The sequence below is a fragment of the Halichoerus grypus genome, chromosome 4 (genome assembly GCF_964656455.1).
Source record: "Halichoerus grypus chromosome 4, mHalGry1.hap1.1, whole genome shotgun sequence".
In the NCBI taxonomy this organism is placed as follows: domain Eukaryota; kingdom Metazoa; phylum Chordata; class Mammalia; order Carnivora; family Phocidae; genus Halichoerus; species Halichoerus grypus.
The window spans coordinates 192,739,618-192,764,077 of NC_135715.1; the positions used below are offsets into that span (position 1 = coordinate 192,739,618).

The window sequence follows — 24,460 nt, forward strand, 5'->3', positions numbered from 1 at the left end:
TTTTTTCCTAGTTTGCCGTTTGTCGTTTGACTTGGTTACGACGTGGCCACCTACGCCAGTGTCGGGTTTATTAGGGGTCGTTAGAGGAATCGATGCTTTTCACTGCTTCTGGATTTTCTGTCCTGGTTAGAAAGATCTCCCCTACTCCCACGTTTAGAAAGAACTTTACCCATGTTTTCAAGTTTTCACAGGTGGGTCTCTGGTGGCTTTTGAGTCCCTTCTGGGATTTTACTCTGGTGCCAGGTACAGATCTCATCCTGTGACCTGGTCCCAGCACCGCTTACCGAGATGCCTGCCTGCTACCCAGTGACGCGAGGGGCCACGCTCAGACACTACGTGTCCTCCGTCCTTGGGCCTGGCTGTGGACAGCCCCCTCCGCCCACCGGCCAGTAGCACTTCCTCTGCCTGCAGAGGGTGTGGGTTGTGTTTGATGACCCCACACGGCCAGGCCCGCCTCCCATGTGTGTCCTGTGTGGGCCTTTCTTAGCTGTTCCGGCTTGCTTATTTTTTTCGTACTGATCTTAGAATCTGGTGTTTAGCATAAGAACAACTTTGGCTTTTATTATTTATTATTTTTATTACTATTATATATTTATAATTCTATATTATATAATTTTATGCTAATAAGTTTATTATTATTGTATTATTAACATTTATATATTAACTTGGGGAGAATGGACATCTTTAGGATGTTGGGATATCCTATCTAAGAGCAAAGAGTGACTTTCCCTATTTTTTCTTTTTTTTTTTAAAGATTTTATTTATTTGTGTGAGAGAGAGAGAGCACAAGCAGGGGGAGCGGCAGAGAGAGAAGCAGGCTCCCCACGGAGCAGGGAGCCCGATGCGGGGCTCGATCCCAGGACCCTGGGACCATGACCTGAGCTGAAGGCAGAGGTTTAATCAACTGAGCCACCCGGGTGTCCCATGACTTTCCCTATTTTCAAGTTTTTCAGGAATTTTAAAAAATTTTCATTGGAACCAGGCATCGTGCCTTCTTCGTTAAATGTATTGCTAAGCACTTGATAGCTTTGCGTCATTGTCACCTCTCTGCTGGTTGCTGGCTCCGTGAAGCCCACTGGATTTCTTCCGCCTGTTAATGATGCCTTCTGCTGCATTAACGAGCTGTTACAGCTCCTGTCAGATTTTGCACTGTTTCCTGTATCACTATCCTATGATCTGCAAATAGGACTGCTCTTCCTCTCATTGTTTCCTCCCGTCCAGTTGCATCAGCTCGTGTCTCGGGCGCCCCCCTCGGTGGGACGTGGACGCCTGGCTGTCTTTCTGACTCAGCCAGAACGTCTGTGGTCTGTGCCCACCGAGCGCGGTGCCGTCATGCGCGCGCACTGCGTGTGTGACTAAGAAATGGTCCATCACCTTCTAAGGTTAGCTCCTTTTTGGACAGGGAATGGATGTCGTATTTTCCCAGATGCCTTTTAAGTGTCAGTGGAGATGACTGTATGATTTCATTCCTCAATTAATAAGGTGAATTATATTAAAGAACAGCCCAATATTGAACCACTCTTGCCTCCTTCATGTTAAACTTTTTTTTTCAGTAGTTTTTAAGTTGTCTTCCATGTTAGTAATAGGTTCATCAAAGCTTTGTATGAAAATTGTGTTCTTTTCCATCAAATGCAGTGTTCCTTAAATTTAATGTGTGCGTCCAAGCTTGTGGAATTTGCTTTACAATGTTAAAGTTTTCCAAAATAAAGATCCCAAACTCCAAGAATTCTAATAATTTGCTGATATACTTTATTGCAATGTCCACACGTTTGCTTTTCTTATACTAATTTGCTGGTTAAATTTGCTGTGGGAGCACCGGAAGCTTCTGACCTGGAAGTGTTTGTGCAGAGGCCGCGAGGACGTTCTATGGGGAGGGATGTGCTGTTGGCCTGTGGTCTCGGGTCCCCCTGAGGAACCTCTCCTCTTTCCTGGGGCTGCGACCTCTGCTATCGTCCCCCAGCCCCCCATCCCACACAGACTCCCTTGGAAGGGAGCTGGTCGGCCCCCCATCCCAGTACCACCCCTGTGTGCTCATGGTCCTCCTTCTAGAAGCCTCCGTGAAGCCCCATCAGGCCCTGCGGAAGCTACACCGGGCTGGCTGTGGGGGGGCCTGCTCACCCCTCCCAGGGTGGCCACTCCAAGGAGGGGCTGGGGCCCAGACGGAGCACCCTCACTGCCGGGTGGGTGGGGAGAGGATTTAAAGGGGGTGAAGGGGCAGCCACAGGAAGTGGGGTGGGGGAGGCTTCTTTCTCTCCCATCCCCCGGGAAGCTGGTGCAGGGAGACATGGCCACCACACGAGGGCAGAGCTCACCCAGGACCTCCCTGTTCCCTGTCTCTCAGGACAGCTAGCACCATCGGCGCAAACTGCTCTGCTCGGGTCTTCCCAGGACCAGGGGGACGCACACTGGACCTCTTGCTTTCCCTCCCGGGTCTTACCTTTGGTTCTAATTCTGAAAAGAAGAGGCAAAAGACACCTTGTGGGACATGGAGGTGACTCAGACCAGCCTCCCTTGTGGACTGGTCTCACCCCTGCCTGCCCTTCCAGAAGCCTCTGTCAGGCCAGGGAGACAGGCAGGTCTCAGGAATGGTTTATGGACAAATGGTTTCCGGGGAGGAAGTGGTGCGGTCTCGTCCCCCCTCAGCTCGGAAGGGTCCCAGGGTCCAGCCAGGGCCGCTCACCGGGACTGTGCCGGCTCAGCTGGAGCCCGGCAGCTGCCGCCCCACCCGCTCCGTGTGGGCTCCCGGCTTCTCTACCCCTCTGCAGGCGTCGGGTATCTCTCGGCCCCGGGCTCCGCTTCCCTCTAGGAGTCCGGTACTTGTTCTTCTGGTTGTACAACAGGTTTCTCTGGAAAAGGCGAGGAAGGCGGCCAGGGTACCGCACGACAGCCAGGACCGGGCCTGCGAGGAACCGAGGGTCAGACCACGGGGCCTGGCAGGCACACTGGGTGCTGACCCCAGACCATCCGTGTGACGGGGGATCCTGCAGCCCGGGGCCTGGGCGAGCCTGCCCGTCTCTACCAGGGAGCCCTTACCTAGCTCTTCCCCAGGGGCCGACTCCCAGACCACGACTCCCAGACCCCAGACCACACTCTGGGGCCCCGGGCTCAGCATTCCCTGCACCAATGTCCTGAGCCACGTGCACAGCCTGTTCCTTCTTCCCAGGGCTGCCTCCTGAAGGTGACCTGTCATCTGTATGAATGGCTGTTTAGGGGGTGTGGGCAAGAGTGGAGGTGAGGACCGAGCGGGGAGAGAGCAGGGGGGCTGAGGGCAGGGGCAGGGCCTGGCCCCTGGTTCCTAGGTTCTTTCCTGAACTCGCAGAGCAGAGAATCCTGAATTCCCTCCTGGCTGCCCGGGTCATTGGGAAGGTGTTTGCCACGGCAGGAGAGGGGAGCACATTATCTCTAAGTTTCATGTGAACCCTTTAAGGACTCAAACTGCAATGTGTGGGCCCCATTAAGTTCAGGGGTGGCCTCCATGGACACCCCAGCTGCTGTGCTTCTGAGAATGGCCCCTGGGCCCACACATGCCCATGCTTCGCTTGCCGCACCTCCTTTACCTTGAGTGGGATGCTGGGACCACCCCCGCTACGGAGGAGGGACATCCCAGGGAGGTGAGTGACTTGCTCAGGGTCATCTGGGCACACGTGGAGAGTCACGGCCCGGGGAGCCACCCCCACTTCCCAGGCCCAACTGCTCTAAACAGACAAGAGATTCAGTAAACGGCATCAGCCCACCAGCGGGGAAAGAAATGCCAAGGAGACTGAACAGCCAGGGGATGACAAACGTGAGTGGGACCCAGGGAGCAGAATCCTCAGCCAGCATGTGGACGGCTGAAAGGCAACCCGTGTCGGTCCACAGAATCCCAAAGTTCCAGCAGGGTGCAGCCCAGGTCCCCTGGAGGTGGGATGTGCCCGGTGCTGACCTGCAGGGTGCGCTGCCCTGTGTGTGAGAAGCTCAGCATCCCGGAGCCCTGTTCCTATGGAAACGGCCTTGGAGGTCCCCATCCCGACACTGGCGGGAGGCAGAGAGGCTGTGCAGGAGCACCCCGAGGGTGGGAGTCCCCTCCCCGAACAGGGACAAAGTGGGCATGCGCACAGAGGGCGTGCTGCCCTCCCAGCCTCTTCCCCCCTCACCCCTGTGAGTCCTCCAAAGGGAACCCTAATGGCTTTGGACATCATGACGGCAGTTACGGAGTCAGAGGCTGTACCAGGTTGAATGGAGTCCCCCCTGAATTCATGTCCTTCCCAGAACCTCAAAATGTGACCTTATTTAAAATAGGATCTTTGTAAATGTAAGTAGTTAAACTGATGAGGTCACTCTGGAGAAGAGTGGACCTGACTCCAGTGTGGCTGGTGTCCTTCTACGAGGAGCAGTGGAGACAGACAGACTCACAGCGGAGGCCACATGAGGACGGGCAGAGATTGGAGAGGTGTGGCCACAAGCCAAGAGATGCCCAGGACTGACAGCCAGCACCAGAGGCCAGGAGCTCAGGGAGGGGCCCCATCGGCCCTTAGAGAGAGCATGGCCCAGACACCTACGTTTCTGAGCACTCGCCTTGACCGAGTGCAAGCAGCCCCTGAACCGGCTCCCCACCAGTGAGCTAGACCACAGGCATGTCCACCAGGAACGCTTCGTGAGTCCTCCCCAAGTCACCGTCCAGGGCTGGCCTTGTCTGCTGCCCGCAGCGACCCTTACCTGTCAGAGGACCCAGCCAGTACACCTGGGTGCACTCCAGCAGGGTGAGCCCCGAGCAGGGGAAGGTGACCGAGGTGGCCAGGGCGGGGTTGAAGAAGGCGGACGTGAAAGGTCCAGCTGTGGGAGGAAACACAGACGGTCCTTGTGGGGCCCTGTCTACTGCCGCCTCTCCTTGGGACGGAGCCCTGTGCCTGGGGCCTGGAGCTCAGCCCATCCTGACCCCCGATGCTGATGGGGACATGGGCAGGAGGGCCACTCAACCAAGGCCAGCTCCATGGGATCAGGGAGCAGCCAGGACAAGAGTCTCTCCACGATCGTCCACCACCCATCCCAACTGCTCACCCCTGGATGAACTCCCTTCCCCCACCCTTTTTCTCCCCCATCCGCCTGTGGGAGGTTGTCCTTGAGAGAAAGGGGGACAGAGACAGACAGAGACAGAGATGGAGAGAGAGACAGAGACGGTGAGATGGGGAGACAGACAGGGGCAGAGACAGAGCGACATCAGCGAAGGGCTGAGCCCAGTGAGGAAACAAGAGAAGGGAGGAGGGATGGGGCGGACGAGGAGAGACTGGGAAGAGCGCCAGCATCCCTCCACCCTGGGCCGGGTAGACCACGGCCAAGGAGCAGCGGCTTCGCGTGCGCAAGCCCGGGCGAAGCTGGAGGTGGAACCAGGCTCTGGGGGCGGCGTCCTGGGTGGCTGCTGGGCTGAAGCAGGAGCTCCCGGCATCTCCCCAGGGCCGGAGCCCAGGCAGTCTGGACGCAGAGCCCTGCTCCTGGCAAGTTTCTGCTCACCTATGCCTCAGTTTCCCCACCTGTACATGGGCTCTAGCAGTGCCTTCCTAGACACACAGTGTCTGTCTTCTGCCAGACCGTGGACAGCGTCTCAGAAAGTCAGCCCTAAGTGCTGGTTCCTTCCCACCGGCCTAGCCCGCCCCAAACGCACACTCAGGAGGGCTCAGCCCTCAGGCCCTTCTAGTTGTAGCCCCAGCACCCTGAGCAGGTGTGAGGCACCCGCTGAATGACCTCCATCTTGCAGCTGACCTCAGCTCTCTGCTTCTCCACCAAGGTAGGAAGGGCAGCTTCCACAGTGACTGAAGAACCCCCGGAGAGCTCGGTCCAGAGGCCCAGGGCCCCGGGCACAGGCATGGAGGATGGGAGGATCAGAGGATGGGGGGAGGGTGGGAAGATGGGAGGAAGATAGGGGGATGGGAGGATGGGAAGGGGATGGGAGGATGGGAGTAGGATGGGAGGATGGGAGGAGGATGGGAGGATGGGGGATGGGAGTATGGGAGGATGGGAGGAGTATGGGGGGATGGGAGAATGGGAGGAGGATGGGGGATGGGAGGATGGGAAGAGGATAGGAGGATGGGAGGATGGGGGATGGGAGAATGGGAGGATGGGAGGAGGATGGGGGATGGGAGGATGGGAGGAGGATGGGAGGATGGGAGGAGGATGGGAGGATGAGAGGAGGATGGGACGATGATGGGAGGATTGGAGGATATAGGGAGGATGGGAGGATGGGGGGAGGATGGGAGGAGGGTGGGAGGTGCTGCCCTCTCTGGAGACATAGGGAGCCATGTGGGGAGGGGTGGGGGGAAGAAGAAACAGAGGGACCTGGGACTCTTGGAAGGAGTGGCAGAGGACTCAGGAGCTTCCAGATCAGAGCGTGGGCTGGGCCTTGGAGAAACGGCACCGGCTGCCCACCCGCCCCGGCTGCAGATGCTCTGAGATGAACAGGAACAGTCGGAGGGTGGAGAGACCCAGCTGAGAAGGACAGCACTGACCGGGGCCGAGCACCCCACCCCAGTGCACTGTGTCGGGTCCCGCTGGCTGCCATCCCACCACCACCAAGTTCCCAGGAGAGGGCCGTCCGCAGTCCCTGGGGGCCGGCGGTCCCCCTTGCTGCAGCCTCTCTCCTGGGTGTCCACGCGGGTGCAGAGGCTTCGACGTGCCCCGGGAAGAGGCAGCCAGGTCTCACCCGTGTGGGCCGTGACGGTGACCAGCAGGGCACCCTGTAGACAGGAAGACTGTTCCGGAAGTGGAGGAGGGTCAGGTGGAAGAAGAAGGCACAGGCGCCTTCCACCCGTGTGCCGTGGGGCACGGACGTGCGCAGGGCCGAGCTGCAGTGTGTGTCCATGAGGCTCTGGAGGACGTGCAGGTCACTGAGCTCCCAGGCCCAGTGGAGCCGGGTCAGGGTGCGGGCCACCTGCATGCCCGGCCCCTGGGCCGCTAGCGTCAGCAGCGTGCCGGGCAGGGAGGCCTGGGCCAGGAGGAGCTCCTGCAGAGACACGGTGGGGCTGGCTGCGGCCCCGTCGCAGGTCGCCCCGTGCACCAGGACGAGCAGCGTCAGCAGCAGGTTGGGGCCAGAGGCCCCCGCCCAGGGGCCCAGCTCCACCAACATCCGCATCTCCAGGCAGCAGGCCCCCAGCTGGGCCGCGCCCACCGCCTCCCGCGTGAAGCTGGTTTGGGTGCCCGCCGGGAGCAGAGCCTTGGACACCCTCCTGGCCGCCTGGCAGAGGGCGAAGGTGGCGAAGAAGGCCAGGGACACGCTCAGGCCCTGAGGGCTCCACGAGGAGCGGGGCCGAGCAGGCTGCTGAGCTGACATGTCAGGGCCCGGCCCAGCCCCAGCCCCAAGGCCGCTGCTGCTGGGGGAGGGTCCACCTGGGCGGGCTGCCCTGCGAACCCCACACCTGGGCCTTCACCTGCAGCTGCACCTGCTGCCGGCGTGGGAGCCGAACGGGACGCCCTATGGTCAGGCGTCCTCCCTGGGACGTGAGACACGCCAGGCCCCCTGCCCCCCTCCCCGCCAGCTGCAGGCCATATGGACACGGGCCATAGCGTCAAAGCCACCACTGGAGCTCCGTGACTCAGCCCCCGGGCTCTCGGCTCCTTGGGCACAGCCTGGCAGCTCCCTGCACCTGTGCTCTGTCCCTCCCGGGGGAGGATCCCCGGCTCTGCCTGAGCTGCGGGCCCCCTGCCACCAGGTGAGGGCAGCTGTCTGCTGGCCGGGTCTTCCCACCTGAGGGAGGGAGGGAGGGAGCCTGGGCTCCAGCCAGGCTGCCAGGGACGCCTCAGGAAGCTGAACCTGCAGAAACGGCCCCACCACACCACACACGTTAACTTTTCTGACTAGCAACATAGACAAAAATGCATCTCTAAGAAAGAGATGGTTGGTGCGCACAAACCTGAGGACCTTGGAAGAGAAGCCCCGGCCCTCGGTAAACGGTGATTCCCTGTGCGAGGCCCTCCTGGGGACCCTGTGGGACATGGCTCTCCAGTCCAGAGACTCCGCCAGAGACGGTCCCGGACACTGGCCAGGCTTCAGGGACACACGCCTGGAGGTTGTGGTCTCAGGGGCTTGAGGTCCCCGGCACACCACAGTGACCCCAGCGGGCCATGCCCCTCAGGGAAGAGTGGACATCAAGCAGCTGCACTGGGTCGCTGAGGGCGGCCAGCCCCCCGTGGAGGGGTCATTCTGGGCCCAGGGAAATGGCCACTCTGGGGAGGGGGGTGGGGGGTGGGGGGTACTTGCCAGGGGAAGGTGCTGGGCTGCCAGGCCGGGGAGGGGAGGGGAGGGAGCGGGGGTGAAGGCCCGGGTTGAGGCCTGCTGGACGCAGCATGGCCATGGGCCACACCAGGCCGGCCCGAGGCGGTGGGCGCAGTGGGGCGGGGAGATCAGCAGGGCAGGTGAGAGCCCGTGGTGCCTCGGCCCCCTACCCGTGTCCCAACGCCCGAGATCTGCAGTTGGCCGTGGACGTGGGCTCGGAGCACAGCGGCAGAGGCCCCAGTATCTAGACACCGCCGGGGGGTATAGGCGACCCCTCTGCCCCTCCTCCCCTCACCTGTGCCCACCTGGAGGACCCCCACGACCTGCAGCAGCACCTGACTTCTGCCCGCACCCCTTCCCCATCCTGCTGTCCCCCTGCCCCTCAGGAGAAGGTGGGACCACCCATCAAAATCCTCTGCATTTCCTTCCAAGGAGTTCAGCTGAGCCCAGCTGCCGGAGAAGGGGCTGAGTATGACGTCACCAAGAGGAGGGCGATCCGAGAGCGCCTGACGCCTGGGGGACCACGGCAAAAGTCCCGGCTGTGCCCCAATGGCCCTGTCACCTGCAGCATTGCAGGATGGCCAGCAGGCCCCCGTGATCTGAGTGGGGCCCCAGCTCTGGACCTCTGGATCCACACTTACAAGGAGGCCTAAGGGTAGCTCCATCTTTTCCAGGAGAACCATCTTTCATCTCTGGCGTGCCTCTGCCTCCCTGATGGTCCCTTTGTTTGTACTGTTCCAGCCCAAAGGCTCTCCCCGACAGCCCCCCTTTGCGCAGCTGGGGAGACTGAGGTCCAGGAGGGGGGTCCGAAGCATGCAGCACAGCGGCTGCTTTCTGGTTGTTGCGGTAGATGATCTTGAGGTCCAGAAATTTTCCAGAGTGGGGGAAGGTGTCTGGGCCCCGGGGGGCAGGGGTGAGGTTAACCCCAACAGGAAATCCCCCTGCTGCTCCCCCTGGAGGGCCGACAACCGTCCAGACTCCAGTCCCAGGGAGGGGGGATGGGGGTGGGGTGAGGGGGCAGGGATCTGTCCGGTCCTCCTCTTCGGCCGCGGCCATCTCAGAGTCACAGGCAAGCTCTAGAGGCCTGGAGTCTGGGAGCGGAGCAGCCGGGGCTCCCTCAGGGATCACACAGACGCCCCCTTCCACCCTCCAACAGGCGGGGCCCGGCCCAGCGAGAGCACGCAGAACGTGGCTTCAGCCCCGACGACCACACCTCCGCGACCACGGAGCCTCCTGGCTGGAGCTCGGTGGTTCCTCCCGCTGAAGGATCAAGGGAACTGATTTTGTATTTTCACATATTTTGTAACTTTTAGCTAAAACTCAAATAAAGCGAAGCACACCGGCCTCAGGAGCGCACGGCCATGCCGTGCCACCCGGACAAAGCCAGGGCAGGGCGCCACTGCCGAGAGAGACTTTCGCACCCAGCCTCCCGCTGACCCCGCCGCTCCTCGGATGCCTGTTGTCACCGCGCCACGGTCACGCCGCTGAGTCTGCTGGCCTCGCGTGGGGCTGTGGGGGCGGCGCGCCTTCCTTTTAACTGCCGACTGGAGTTCCGTTTGGTGGACGGATCGTAGCTTGTTCATCCATTTTCCCGATGACGAACTTTAGGTTTTCTCAGTTTTGTTTTTTTTTTCTCAGTTTTTGACTAACACGAAGAAAGCTGTCGCGAGCACTCACGCACGAGTCTCCACAGACAAACGCCCGGAGTGCTCGGGGCCCTGGGGCAGGGGATTGCTTAGCTTTAGGAGGTCGGGGCACAGGTCACAGGGCTCCCCAAGGTGTGCGTGGCCAGGAGCGGCGGGGGGGGGGGGGGACGCGCGGTGTCTCCAACAGTCGGTGTCTGAAGTCCGAAGCACATTTCCTCTTCCGCCGGGCGCTCATCTGTCCTTGTGGTGGCCGGCTGCATTTCCCCGACGACAACTGCCCACGGTCACGAGCTCAATGCGCGCTCACCTACCGCTCCTCAATATTTTATTGGGCTGTGTATCTTTTTCTGATTGAGTGCTAATGATTCTTCACATATTCCATATGTACTCTGGATAAAGTCCCTTGTCTTATAACTAACTGTTTCACACATATTTTCATCCAATTCCATTTTCTTTTTTTTTAAAAGATTTTATTTATTTATTTGAGAGAGCAAGAGTGGGAGGTGGGGGGAGGGGGAGAGGGGCAGAGGGAGAGGCAGAGGGAGAAGCAGACTCCCCGCCGAGCAGGGAGCCCGACATGGGGCTCGATCCCAGGACCCCGGGATCATGACCTGAGCCGAAGGCAGACACTTCACCGACTGAGGCACCAGGCGCCCCCCAATTCCATTTTCTTAATGATGTCTTTTGATAAGTACTTCTAGAAGTTTTACAGCCTTGTGTTTCACATTTAGGTCTAAAGTCTATTCTGACTTAACTTCTTAACTTTTGTGAAAGTGTAAGATGGTTTTGTTTGTTTTTTGCACTCGGGCGTCCCATGGCTCCGGCCCCGTTGTTGAAAAGACTGTCCTCTCCCCATTGAGTTGCCGTTGCTCCTTTGTTAACATTGGTTGACTATTTGCATGGATCTATTCGGTTCTATTGATCTGTCTATTCTTTCGACAATACCATGCTGTCTTGATTTTTGAGAACTTATAGCAAGCCTTGAAGTTGGGTAACGGGAGTCCTGCACCGTTGTTCTTCTTCGGTACAGGGCAGGCTATTCTGGGTCTTTTGCCTTTTCCTATAAATGTTAGAATCAGTTTGTCAATATCTGCGTAGTTTGCTGGGAACACATTGAATCTATGGATCCAGCTGGGAAAAATCCACATCTTAGCTATCCTGAGACTTCCAGTCCAGGAACACAGAACGCTCTCCATTTATTTAGGTCTTCTTTGATTCCTTGTGTCAGAATTTTGTAGTTTCCTGCATACAGATCCTGCGCATTCTGTTCGAGCTTTACCTCCTACGCGCTCACGCACACGCTCTCTCTCTGTCGGTACTACCGTAAATGCTGTTCTGTTTTGTTTTAATTTCAAATTCTAGTTGTTCATTGCTGGTTTATAGGAAAGCGATTGACTTTTGTGTATTATCTCTGAGTCCTGTGACCTTGCTATAATCTCTGGTTAGTTCCAGGAGTTTTTTGGTCAATTCTTTGGGATTTTCTTCAGACGATCTTGTCATCTGCAAACAAAGACAGTTTTATCTCTTCCTTCCCAATCTGTATGCCCCTTCTTGTCTTATTGCACCTAGAATTTCTAGGACAGTGTCGAATAGGATTGGTGAAAGGACCTCCTCACCCTGCTAAGTCGAAGGGGTAAAACCTCCAGTTTGTCACCAGTAAGTATGACGTCGGCCGTACGATTTTTGCAGATGTTCTTTATCGAGTTGAGGAAGCTCCCCTCTATTCCTAGTTTGCCTCCTGTCCCCACGACTTTGTTATGGAGAAAGCTCTGGACACATTCTAAAATGACTACTCTTCCGTTCCTCCTGATAAAGATGTGAGGGGATTTTTCTCCACTCTTCACGGTGAGAACTTGGTGGGCTCCTTCTGGTAAAAGCCACGGGTCCCTTTAAGCCTGAGGAGTTCCTCACCTCCAGCTAGTCCACACTGGGCGTCCAACAATGCAGAGTAAAAACTGCCGTCCCAGGGCGCCTGGGTGGCTCAGTTGGTTAAGCAACTGCCTTCGGCTCAGGTCATGATCCTGGAGTCCCTGGATCGAGTCCCGCATCGGGCTCCCTGCTCGGCAGGGAGTCTGCTTCTCCCTCTGACCCTCCCCACTCTCATGCTCTCTCTCTCTCATTCTCTCTCTCTCAAAAAATAAAAAAAAAAAATAAAAACTGCCGTCCCAGTGTTCCTATGCAGCTCTGGCCCCAGCAGCTTCTGCACCCACTAGCAGATCTCAGCTGGGACCGTCCGCGCTCCTTGCTCCGGATTCTGGGGGACAATTTGCCCTGTGACCTCAGTTCTCTGACAGATGCGAGAAAACTCGTTTCTGTTTTTTTTTAATTTCTATTGTTATGTTAATCCCCATACATTACATCATTAGTTTTTGATGTAGTGTTCCATGATTGTTTGTGTATAACACCCAGTGCTCCATGCAGAGCGTGCCCTCTTTAACACCCATCACCAGGGTTCATGTATCATATGACCTCACTGCTTCTGGTTTTATTCAGCTTTTTTCTTGTTAGGATGAGGCATCGTGGCTGCTAAGATCTTTACAATCTGAGTTGATGACCTAATGTTTTCGACATTTAGGAAAATCAGAATCCATAAGGGGCCTCTTGATTGTCTCTTCATTGGATCTCCTTCATTCTCTCATCTTACAGTTTATTTGTTGAAGAACTGAGGTCACTTTCACATGAATTTTCCCATGTTCTGGATGTTTTCTTTGAGGCCAGCTATGCTCAGAGACTGATCCCTGTCTTTGCTAACAGTTTATGTAGCGCAGGTCCACGTGGGAGTTATAATTTATAGTAGTCATAGTCGCCAAGTCAGTGGCACACAGGATGACGTCTCTTATGAGCCAATAAATAACACTCTCCAGACAGCAGTCGACTGATGCACGACTGTTCCAGGCAAAGGGGAGAGGACAGGACGGAAGTCCTACTGAGTTGAGGGGTACCTTCCTGCGAGTGGGTCCTCAGAAGAGGCAGCTTAGCCAGTGAGAGCGGATGTCCAGCTGCAGGCACGAAGCCCAGGTCCCCCGCTGCAGAGCACACTGTAGGGGAACGGAGGTGCCGTGTTGGCTGGAAGAGGTTCCCTCTCGGGCGTTTTCACCACGGCCGCCAGGCACCTTGCCGCGCAGGAGCCGATGCCCCAGGTCTTGGGACAGCACTGCAGATCAGCGAAGGATGGCCTCGCCCAGACCAGACGTTCTAGGGATGTCCTCGCAAGCTCTCGATATTTGAAGCTTAAATGCCCACTCGTCGTGGCCCCTCTTCCCTGTGTGCCCATCCACAGTTGCGACGGTTTATGGACCACAGATGTGGAAAACTGCATCTTGACACAGCTTCCTCAGTGTCAACACATTCACCCTGAGATCAAAACAACTTCGCTTAAGTCACAAACAAGTGGGTCTGGAATCATCACAAACCAACACACACACTGGAGTCTGGCGCTTGCAGCCCCCCGGTGCCCCTCTCTGCTTATCCAGAAACGGGGTCAATTTCAGGTTCAGTTTTCCTTCAGCCACCCTGTAACGTGTGGTTCCATAATGAGGCAGATGTCGTCCAAATACCTTAGATTTCCAGTTAGCAGTTCTTCATATAGAATTTTTCTATCTCAATACCACTGTTGTCTCTCCTGACTGAAGCAGGATGTTTGGTCCATTTCCAGTTGACGTCATTAAGGGCCAATCTGCACAGAAGTCTATTATTGTACATTTGTTTTCTTTCTGTCCAACTGCTCTTTGTGCCCTTACTTTTCATTTCTTCTTTTGATTGATCAGGTATGTTTTTATTGCCCTATTGGTCTTTTCTATGACCTTATTGGCTGAAGGCTTAGTTAGCAGTGGATATTACGTTTTGTCAAATGCTTCTCCTGTGTCTACAGAGATGGCGATTTTTCTTCTGTTAGTTTAATATGATGAATCACACGGATTAGTTTTTGAACCAACCTTGCGTTCCCAGGATAAACTCCACTTGGTGATGACAGTATTATCCTTTTTACATGTCATTAGATTCCATTTGGTAAAAAGTTTTTGAAAGTATTTGTTTTCTCTGTGGATGCAGGATATTGGTCTGTAGTTTATTTTCTCGTAATACGTTTGTCTGGTTTTGGTACGGGGTAATGCTGACCATACAGAAAGCTCGAGGCTGCCCGGCGCGCCTGAGGGCGCATGAGCGACACACACGGGTACGATCCAGCTGCCGAGCGAAGCAGGTGGTGCTCCCGTGATAAACACCATCTTGTCCCTCACACCCCCTGGGCTCTCCGCCCCCACCAGCTCCCCACCGTGGGGAGTGGGTACTGTCTCTGGACAGTGCTGGGCATGTGGCCCCAGTGGCCATTTTTGGCTGCAGCCAACAGACTTCACACACAAATAAAGCCACAGTGGAGGCCCGCAGGTCTGGTGTTGCATAAGGAACCACATTTATTTCTTAATTGGACAGAATTTTAAGTGCACACACACAGTACAGGAGCCTAGAGCCTAACACTCGGGTTCAGGACGTCAGGGAACTAGTCGTTACGTCAGGATGGTGGTTACAGCGCGGGGCCAGGTGTGCCACACAACCACATATGTACAAGCCACGGGGGAGCTCGGGGGACGGCTGGAGGCAGGAGGCTCAGGCCCTCAGGAAGCCACAGCCTCTGCTGATCCCGGGGATAAAAGGAGGGTGCCTCCTGGGGCCCCGCGCGGAGGGAGCTGACAGAGGGCCAGCACGGCAACCCTGCTCGCCCCGGGACCAGCAGCATTCGGGAACTCTCCCCAGGTGCTTTGCCATGCCTGCCCCACAGGTGTGGAGTAAGGACCAGGACTGACGGAGGGCAGCTCACCGCAGCCACCCGGGGCGTGTGAGCGTGAGCGTGTGAGGGTGAATGGGACGCCGGCACCGTAGGGGTGATGACTCAGAACGAGGCGGCCTCGGAACCCTCACCCCTGGGGACTAGCCTGGGTGCACTGGAGCCTAGCGGTGCCCCGCCCTTCCTGGGACCATGGCAGAAGGAGCTCACCCTACCCTGGAGGAGACAGAGAGCTTCTCTGGGTGCGGATGGCTGTCCCTCAAACCAAAATGAGTGGCATCAAGCGTTAAAACAAAAACCTCCCAGAGAGATGGCTTTCTGGATCTTTCTTCCTTCCCCACTTAGTGGGAAATAGTCAGGTCTGACTTTCCCCTCTGCACCCCACAACGGGCAGACCCTCAGGGGCCCCCAGATCAGCCTCCTGGGTCACAGATGTGAAGAGCACATCCCAGTTTTTTAAATGCTTGTCCCCCCTAAAGTGACATGTGGGTAGCTTCTGGCAAGGGCAGACATGAAGAGACCAGCTTTTCCGACTCGGATTTCTCTCCCCAGCAACTCTGAGGGTCTGGCTGTGACAACGGGGCTGGGGTTCCCAGGCAACTGCCAAGTGCCACCAGGCCAGAATTAAACAGTCCTTGGAGCACCTCCATGGTCGTGGAGGCTCCCGAATTTAGGGTGATTGCCAGAAACCCTTGCATGGGCCCCCTTCCTTCAGCCCACCCCACGAGGCAGGTGCTCTGTAGGTTGGCTGGCCTCAGATACCTGCGTCCTGGGTGCGAGGGCCTCCGACCCTCTGAGGCCACGGCTGCAGGCTGGCTGACCTGAGCGGGCTGTGGCCGGGGCCCCGCACCTCTGGGCTCCCTGCGGGTAGGCGGGGCTCCTGGGACCCAACTCATCCTGGCACAGCTCCCTCCCTTCCTGGTCCTCCTCCCTGCCCTCCAGGCCACTGTAAAAGCCAGAATAAGCGCTTGCTCTGGACCGTGCTGCACCCCAGTTCTCTTCGTCCAGGCCTAGGAACGTCTGGTTTCTGGATGACGTTTGATTTCAGCCTGGGGTGTGAGCCCTCGTCTGGGGGCCTCCAGGGAAGCCTACTGAGCCCTGCGCCTCACAGATGTGGTTTCCCGGACCGTGTCTCAGTGACGGAGCTTCTCCACCGTGCTGCCTTCCCAGCACTGGGGGGCGAGGGTGGTAGCGAGTGAAAGGGGCCACTGGTGCGCTGCCTGAGACTCGGTGTGGAACAGCCACGCTCCGTCTCTGCTGCCAGCCGAGCTGGGGTGGCTGGGGCGGCTGGCGGGCCAGAGGCCACTCCGGTCGGGAGCCCACCACCTAGCCCCACGTCCGCGGCGGCGCTGAAGGGGCCTGAATAACTTCTCCAAGGAGAGCCTCAAACTTCTCACCTGGCATGGGAGCCGAGCCCACGCGTCCCTGGAGGAACGCGGCTGCACACGCTTCCGACCTCCGTGCACAGAATGGGGACAGTGTCCACATGTCACGTGGGGACGGCCCAGGCCGAAGGGGGGGTTTGGAACCGCTGACTGGGGTGCGACAAGGTAATCCAAACTGAGTGGAAAGGTGAGGGGTCCGTGAGTGGCGCCCCGCAGGGCCCGGCAAAGGCAGCAGGGAACAGTGTGGACCAGCTGGCCTCGAACTTGGGCCTGGAACCTTCCCCGCCAACTCTGAATGAAAGCTGCTCTCAGTGGGCCATGGTGGGGACCGGGGTTTTGTGGTTTGGTTGCTGTTTTTCCTAGAGTTGGAAGAAGGCCATGTGTGCCTTTGGGTGTGGGAACAGGTCACGGAAGACCCCCTGGGCCCCGTGGTCTCTGACGGGTTTCTGGCCTGGGTGTGATGCCTGGGGCAGACCCTGGCCCTGTCCGGGCTGGCCCTCGGGCATGGAGTCTGCAGAGAGAACGAAGTGAATCTCGTAACAAGAGCTCTCTGAACAGCACAAGGACAGCCCCCTTGGGAGCAGGACAGGGGGCTGACAGTGGCCCCGGCGCTGGCTGCCCTCACCTGACCCCAGGACTCTCAGAAACTCTTCTCTTGGGGCAAAGGGGGGACGTCACACACTTTCTTCCCAGGAATGACCTTGAGCGCACCCCATTTCTCACAGCAGCTGGAGAAGCTGCACCCCAAACCCCTCACCGCCTGGACCATCTTGAACTCCAGCCACCAGCACCCTGCTGGCCTAGACACACGATGCCACCTACAGTCCCTGCCAGGAGAGCCCCACAGCCCAGGTGCCCGTCTGCCTGGTCTCCCCCCACTCCCCATGCTCCCAGGGAGAGAGACCTCCAGCTAGAAGACCACGCCACCCTCCGTGGCTCGGACTCCAGGCACCAGGTCCCCTGACACTCACACACACACGCTCCGGGATGAGGGCCTGCCCCTGTGCGGCTGGGGAGAAGCCTCTGCTTGGGCCTGGCCTGGCGTGCCCCCATGGTGCCAACAGGAGGTGCCCGGCCTGTGCAGACACCCCTTCACCGCGGCCTTCCCTACGAGCCTTGGGGGATGTGAGTGGGAGCAAGCGGGGGACAAGGTCCATCGGAATCCTACGGGTCTATGTGAAGGCATTAGAAATAAATACTTATAAATAGAACACAGTCTTATAGTTAATTTCTGAGTGGACTGTTTCAATGTCACTAACTAATGTATATTAATTATAAGTCTGTCTATGCTTAAAAAAATATCAGAACGGCGGTGATGCCCCCGTGGCTTGGGCCCTCTGGCCTCTCCAGCCCCTCCCAGCTCTTCCCACCCAGGGCACGCTCGGAAAGAACAAAGAACAAACGCGGCCTCTGCTGGGAGCAGGACAGGTCGTGTGGCGCAGGTCCCCGGGCCAGAGGTGGCGTCCCCAAGAGGGGACTTGCTGGCTGGCTGGTGGGGCAGGCTGGGCGCGCGTGACATGACGGGTGGTGATGAGGCCTGGGGGTGGGGCCGGCCTGCTGGCTGTCGGGAGGGCTCCGGCTCACACCCGCATCTGGGCAGACCGCCTTCTGGAGAGCTTGGACCTGCGGGAGGGTCGGGAGACAAGCTGCGGTCGGGATGCCGGCCTCCATGCCGCTGACACCCCTCTGCTTCCCTCACCACCTGGAGAGCGACTCCCGTCCCCGTGGCTCACGGGGGCAGCCCGCCCGCCAGCCAGGGGTCCCAGGTGTCCCACCCACCGGGGCCTGACTGCGTGCCGCATTTCCACCTACGTCAGGCCGGCCCCTGGCAGACTGTACATACTGGACGTCTCGGGGATTTATACACTTTACCAGCAGCGACCCACAACGAACACTAATGTCCTCAGAACGTGCCCCGGCCAAGGAGCAGGGGGGCGGGCGGCCCGTACCGTATGGTGCCGGCCAGGAGCGGGTTGAAGGCGTACAGCCAGTCGTGCATGTCCTTGTCGCTGCCGGCCTGCAGCAGGAGGCCCCGGTGCTCCGTGCACACAGCAAACGTGTTGGGCGTCTGCGGGGGCGGGCGGCGGCCGTGAGAAGCCTCGAGGCTTCCCCCGGCCACCCCCCTGGGGCCCGGCTAGGACCGCTCAGGGGGCAGGACGCGGGCAGGAAGGCCCCCCACTCTCTGCAGCCCGCACGGCCCATTCTGATGCGGGCAGGTGTGGTCCACTCGCAGAAGGCTCTGCACTCAGGACACCCGGACTCTTTTCACGCCCAGGGCTACCTCGCTGCTGCTCTGCAGCCCCCAGGATGCGTCTACCCCCCATGGGTGGAGGTTCCTTCCCCGCGACCCTGGCTCAGCAGCTGGGCCTGGCCTCTTCTGCTAAAGTCCGAGCACTCGGTGTGGGTGGCAGGCTGAGTTCGTGCCCCCAAACTCCTACTACAGGGCATCAGAATCAGCTAGTGGGCACTGCGACCTCCAGCAGAAGGAGTCAGGGCTCCTGGCACACACGTCCAGGGCCACTGCGGCTCGGAGGGGAGCAGGACAAAGCCTGGGGACAGGAAGGCCGGACTCCCAGGCCCACATGGCCAGCCCCACGGGGCTGCGTGGCCCCAGGAGAAGGGGACTGGGTATTGGCCTCTCCTGAATGGGAGTGGGTCAACGCCTGCCCCCCACCCCCGCAGGACCACAGCCCATCACGGCTGGTCGTCACCAGGACTAGGAGCCCCACAGGTGAGCAGAGAGGGACCCTCAACATGAGAGGCAGAGGGATGCTGCGCGAGACAGAACACGAGGGCCTCGGTCTGGCAGCGAGACTGAACAGGGCCCGCAGGGGACTAGGCCCAGCTCCCCTCCCCAAGGCCCGCTGGTGGCTTGCAGGCCTCGGCCAGCCCGGGACCCCCCCTCCCGTTTCCGAGGCCGCACCTTGAGCATGGCCTGCTGGTCCTCGCTGTACTCCACCTGGGCGGTGGAGAGGTTGAGCACAAACCTCTCCACGGAGTCCTTGTCACTGTTGTACATGTAGGCGTAGGGACGCCGCACCACCACAAAGCGCTTGGCCCAGCCCGCCGTGTGCGGCTCCAGGAAGTGCAGGTACCCCTTCTTAGAGACGATGGGGCTGCAGGGCAGGGACAGCTGCTGGCTCGTGTGCTCCTGGCAGTCGGGGGGGTCTCCACGCGGGGCCCCCACCCACCACCAGGACCGGGGCAGTACCGGCCACCGGGAAGGTCAGAAAGTGGGCCCCCGGGGACAGCCAGGGCCAAGGTGTTATGAGGTACCCGGCGGAACCCCAACCCAGGAGGTCGGACACCAGAACCGCCACTTCCGGGCCTCAGTTTCCCCAGCTGTATGATGGAGAAACTGAAACAAAGCTGAAGCTGCCCCGAGCTGGCCCTGTGTCACGTGACCGTAGCCCGTAGACGGTGCCTTCTTAGGGCTGCCTGGCCAGACTAGTAACGCGCAGCACGGAAACCATGGTTCTGCAGAGGCGCCTGCTGGTCCCCCGCCCCGGGCCTGGCCCCGGCCCACCCTCCTCCCTGTGCCGTCCGCTCTTTCTCTGCCCCTGCCCTCGGTCGGGGGTGGCCAGCCTGTCTCCCTTGTATGGAGCTGTGGGGACAGAGCAGGCCGGGTGGTGCTTTAGAAGCGCCCCTGTTTGGGGCAGGGCCCCCCACACACCTGACCCGGATCTCCTGGATGTCGGGAACCAGCAGGCGCTGGGGCTCCTTGTCCGCCTCCGTTGCCCGAGCCGGGGAGGGAAGCTTCTTCGGATCTGTCTCTGGCACAGGTTCGGGCTCTGGACTGGCCGGCCGGGAGCAGGGCTGAGGGGTCCTGGGAAAGCAAAGCCAAGCCTTTGCATTCCTGCAAGGAGACGCCTCGCTGGGCTGGGGCGCCATCCCGGCCAGGGCTTCCTCCCACCACCAGCATCACCCCCTCGGGGCCACCGCGAGCACCTCTCAGGGTCCACCCAGCCGCACCCACAGCTGGAGTTGGGGGATCTGGGCCACCTGATTCCAGGGCTGCGCCAGGGTGCCAGGGAGGGTCCCGCGCCAGAGGCAGGGCCAGCTGCGCGAGATCCACGGCCCCTCTCCTGCGGGACCTTCTGCTCCCCGCCCTCGTGAAAGTGGCCCCTCTCTCCAGATCCCCAGCGGAGCTGAGTCTATCGCCACATCCTCAGGGGCCATCCACACAGGGGCCTGCTGGGCCCAAAGGGCCTGACCGATGCCCAGTGAGGCCTGTCTCTGGGGAGGCCCAGAGGGCTTGATGCCTTTTTTGTTTTACGAACAAAACGTGGACACCTTGAGGGATTTAAAATGTAAGGGCTCAGCGGTGCTAGTAACGCTGGGGGACTGGGCAGATGTCAGGCCGTCCTTGTCAAGGCCGTGGGCCATGGGTCTCTGGGCTCTGCCTTGTCACCTTTTATCCTACTGAGTATTGTATGAGCGCTTCCCCCTGAAAAGGGTTTTTTGTTCTGTGCTATTTGACCCATTCCTGGCTTTAGTCCCCACAACACTTTAAATCAACGTTTCAGCAGAAAACGTCCTTGGAAGAGTAAGACAACTGGAGACTGGATGGGGGTCATGCCAGCCAAGGCAGGGTGCGGGGCAGACCCCTTCCACCTGGCCCTGCCCTAGATGTGTGCGGCCGTCCCTGCTCGCTTGTGCCCGCCCCGCCCCCACACTCTGCACCTGAGTTGCAGCCACCATTAGTCAGTCGGTTCCTGGCACTGAGAACCTCTCCAGGAGCCTGGAGCTCACTCACCTCAGCTCAGGGGCTCCGTACCGCCCTTCGACCAGAGAGGGGCAGGTGGAGGAGGGGGTGAGCGTGGCCGTCCCCAGAGGGGACATGGACGGGTCCCGAAGCAGGGTGACAGACATCTCAGAGAGCTGTGAAGGAGAGTGAGCCTTTTGTAGGTCATAGGGGGTGTGGACACCCCAGCAGGGGCTAATTCCTGTACCTCGGCTCACCTTTTACCTCCATTTAGGGCACCCCCCATCCCAACTGCAGGCCAGACCCTGTTCCCAGCCTCCCCCGAACCTCTCCCAGCCCCACACACCCCTGGCCTGCTCTTCCCTGCGCTGCGGGCTCTGTCTTGCCTCAGGAGGGATTTGTGACCGCTGGGCTCCGAAGAGCGAGCCAGGGCCACAGTGGGGTCAGGGAAGGCTCTGCCGAGGTGCGGGCTCTGAGCCCCGACTATACCCTGGGCAGCCCAGGGGCTGTGGGGAGAGGCCCTTCCAGGCAGAGGGGGAGGCTGGTGCAAAGGAGGAAGGCGGGACGCGGCAGGCTGTGGGCCAAGGGTGAAGACCGGTGATGGGCCAGAGGCTGCAAGGAGGCTGTGCACGGCAAGCCCTGCGCCAGGGTGGGTGGGGGAGGCACAGGAATGGCCCCCCGGTAGAGGAAGGACAGCTCCGGGGACGCAGCATGAGCAGCCCAGGACAGAGGCAGCGGAGTGAGGGCCAGGTGGAGGAAGCAGGGAGGGGACTGGGTGGGCCTGGCCCCGACTGGCCCCGACTGGCCCCGAAGGCCCCAGCACTCCACGGACCCCACACACAGACCCGGCTCCTGGCCTTGGCTATGCGGTGTTCCTTTAGGCTATGACGGTATGTTTCTAAGAAAACCCTGATTTCCTTCCCTGAATAGGGGTGCACAGTTTTCTTGGTGCCAAGAGCCCCGCAGGGGGCCCTCGCCGCCCACCTTGCTCTCACTGGCGCTGATGCACACGTGATTGTGGGTGTACTCTCTGTTGAACGTGTGCGTGAGGAGGCGTAAGCACTGCAACGAGAGCAAACATCCGGTCAGGAAGTGCCTAGGACCTGGCCTGGCCACAGGCACGGCCCCTGGGTGTGGAGGACTGGCTGAGGGCCCGGGCTCAGCAGCTCCATCCTCCAAGGTGATGGGAGAGCCAGGGAAGCCTCTGGGAGCAGACCCCGGGCCCAGGGCAAAGATGGGGGGCAGCATTGCCCAGTCTAAGAGATCTTCCCAGTGGCCTGTCAAGCCACAGAAAGAGCCAGCTCTAGATAGAGGGGGTGAGCTCTCCATCAGCACAGGTATTCAAGGAAGCAGATCACTGCTTGGGGGAGGAAGCTGTAAAAGGCTGCCAAATTCGATTGTGGGTGGAGTGAGGGGCAGGCAAGGGGCCTCTGTGGACCCCTCGTTCCCCCCCTCCTGCTCTGATAGGACAAGGCTGGGTCACCAGAGCCCTGGAGGGGCCGGGGTCAGTGCAGTGCTGCCTGAGCTACCTTGACGGCTAGCTCCCGCTGTCTCTCACTGGGAGCCTCCGGAGGGGACGGCCGGCCCTCGGCTGAGAGCGGGGAGCAGGGGCTGGACGAGCCGTGGGACGCAGAGTCCTCGCTGGAGGCAGGGGACGGCGCCTCGGGGCCGGGCCGCTGGCTGGTCTCCAGCTTCTCTCGCAGGAGGAGGTAGTGTCTGGTCTTCTCCACCTGCACGAGGGACCGGACACAGCTCGGCGCTGCGCCCCAGGGCGCCAGGACCCGGGAGAGCCCACCCAACGTTCCCCTGGCCGCGCTGGGGACGCGACTGAGCCTGGAGCCCCCCCCCGGCCGCCCGCCGAGGCGGAGCGGGGTGCCCTCCGTCCTGCGTCTGCGGCCCCAGCGCCCGTGCACTGAGCAGACGGACACTCCCGCTCCTGCCGCAGCTTCCTCACAGCACCCTGCTTCCCAGCACACCTGCCGCCTGGGCCGTCCGTGCCCGCTGCGCGCAAGCTCACCTCCTGCAGCAGACTCAGCTTCTCCAGCTCCCACTGGTGGTCCAGGATGAGGCTGTCGCTCCGGGGCCTCCAGCCCGCCAGGTTCTCCTCGCCGCGGACGTAGGCCACAGATGTATCCAGCACTCGCCTTCGCCGCCGCTGCATCCCTAGAAAGGGGACCCTGGGCTGGCCACATCCCTGCCCTGGCACCAGGCCTTGGGCTCAGGGTGGGGACTTTCCCACGGAGGGAGGCTGGTCCCCCCGGGGAGCGCCTCGCCCACAGGAAGTCATCCAGCACGGTGGATGAGGCCACCCCCAGCGTTGCCTCTCCCCTCACTGTCTTCTGGCCTCTCAGGACAACCCCGCAAGTCCACACGTGAGCACGTGAGTCTCAAAAGGGAGGGCCCCCCAAAACAGCAGCTTAGCTGAGGCGACCTGAGTGACCCCAGGGAAACCTGGCTCCCTGACAAAGTGCCGCCCCCAGCAGAGAGAGCAGGGCAGAGGCCTACCTGGGCTGCCGGCATCGGCCACGTGGCACAGGCTGAGCTCATAGATGCCCGTCACGCGGTTGCTGCAGGAAGCAGAGGGGGGACGTGGGGACACCAGGCACAGCAAGGGCCTGTCAAATGCACGTTGGGCACGGTCCCACTGCACACCCATGCCGGTGGCCTGGCGTGGGGGGCCCTGAGCTGCAGCCCTGACCCCTCCGGGCCCCCTTCGGCTGAGTGCACACAGCCAACCTTGTCATGGAGGTGGGCCCAGCCGGCAGGCAGTCGCCCATGCTCACCACGTGACCCCGGATGCCTGGGTCATAGCCAGCCTGAGGCCGCTACGTCCTGAACCCCACACTCCGTCTTCCTGTCTGTGCCCCGAGTGTCCTGCACACGGGGGTCCACGAGACAGTGTGGGGAGCCTCACTGAAGGTGAGCGTAGGTGGCTTAGCCCCCGGGCCTGACATTCTTCTCCCTTGGGTGCTACCAGCCTCCCAGAGGCAAGAGGCTCTGTCCAGAGCGTCCTTTTCCCATCCCAGGCCCCGGTCCTGCTGGCATGATCCCTGAGGTCCCTGGGGAGGAGGTCTCTCAGCCGTGGGGACGGAGTGGGGCCCAGGACCACCGACAGGAGGGCGCCAGGGCAGGGGACTGACTGGGAGAGTGGCCAGTCTGCCTTCTCCTCTGGGCTGGCCTGCAGCAGGCCTGTCACTCGAGCCTCTGCTGGGCACTGCCCGCCACTCCCCATGCAGAGTCCAGACAGCAGCCCCCCCACCCCCCGCCGTGGGCAGGCTCACCTCTCCCAGTCATTCCCTGTGCAGCCCCCCGCTGCCCCCACCCGCAGGCTCACCTCTCCGAGGCCCGCAGGCTCCCACTGCCAAACAGGTTGCGGATGGAGCGTGAAGCAGGTAGCTTGGCATCCCGAGAGTAAAAGACCATGCAGAAGTCCTTGGTGATGATGGCTGGCTGCGTGCAGTTCTCCATCTGCCACGGGGGGCAGGGGCGGGGCTCAGGCACATGAGCACCCCCACAGGACCCGGGCCCTAGACCCCCTTCTAACCACCGATCGGCAGCCTCAGACCTTCCTGGGCCCCTGGCATGGCTCCAGACCCAGGTGGGAGGTCTCGGCTCCCCCCAGTTGACTCCTGGGGGAGAGTCAGGGCCCCACCTCCCGGGTTGCAGAGGGCCGGGTGTTGGTGCCTGGGACCCCGAGGA

General features: G+C 60.0%; 1 protein-coding gene and 1 pseudogene across 29 annotated transcripts in view; both read right to left on the reverse strand.

Annotated features, from left to right (window-relative positions):
- Positions 1–2,676: 2,676 nt before the first annotated feature.
- Positions 2,677–7,300, reverse strand: LOC118551701 (putative aquaporin-12B; annotated as a pseudogene).
- Positions 7,301–14,275: 6,975 nt separating this feature from the next.
- KIF1A (kinesin family member 1A) overlaps positions 14,276–24,460 on the reverse strand; it is a 98,529-nt gene continuing 88,344 nt past the window's right edge. For 17 of the 29 annotated variants that reach the window (XM_078071591.1, XM_078071590.1, XM_078071589.1 and 14 more), the window contains 10 exons: positions 24,096–24,229; positions 23,267–23,328; positions 22,779–22,924; positions 22,291–22,491; positions 21,746–21,823; positions 20,813–20,937; positions 19,730–19,882; positions 18,980–19,172; positions 18,006–18,124; positions 14,276–17,679 (listed from right to left, as the gene is read on the reverse strand). In XM_078071591.1, coding sequence (XP_077927717.1) covers positions 17,637–17,679; positions 18,006–18,124; positions 18,980–19,172; positions 19,730–19,882; positions 20,813–20,937; positions 21,746–21,823; positions 22,291–22,491; positions 22,779–22,924; positions 23,267–23,328; positions 24,096–24,229 — 1,254 coding nt within the window. In that variant the 3' untranslated portion in view covers positions 14,276–17,636. Of the gene's footprint in view, positions 17,680–18,005; positions 18,125–18,979; positions 19,173–19,729; positions 19,883–20,812; positions 20,938–21,745; positions 21,824–22,290; positions 22,492–22,778; positions 22,925–23,266; positions 23,377–24,095; positions 24,230–24,460 lie in introns of all 29 variants that reach the window. The other 12 variants (XM_078071585.1, XM_078071576.1, XM_078071575.1 and 9 more) reach the window with 1 other exon arrangement.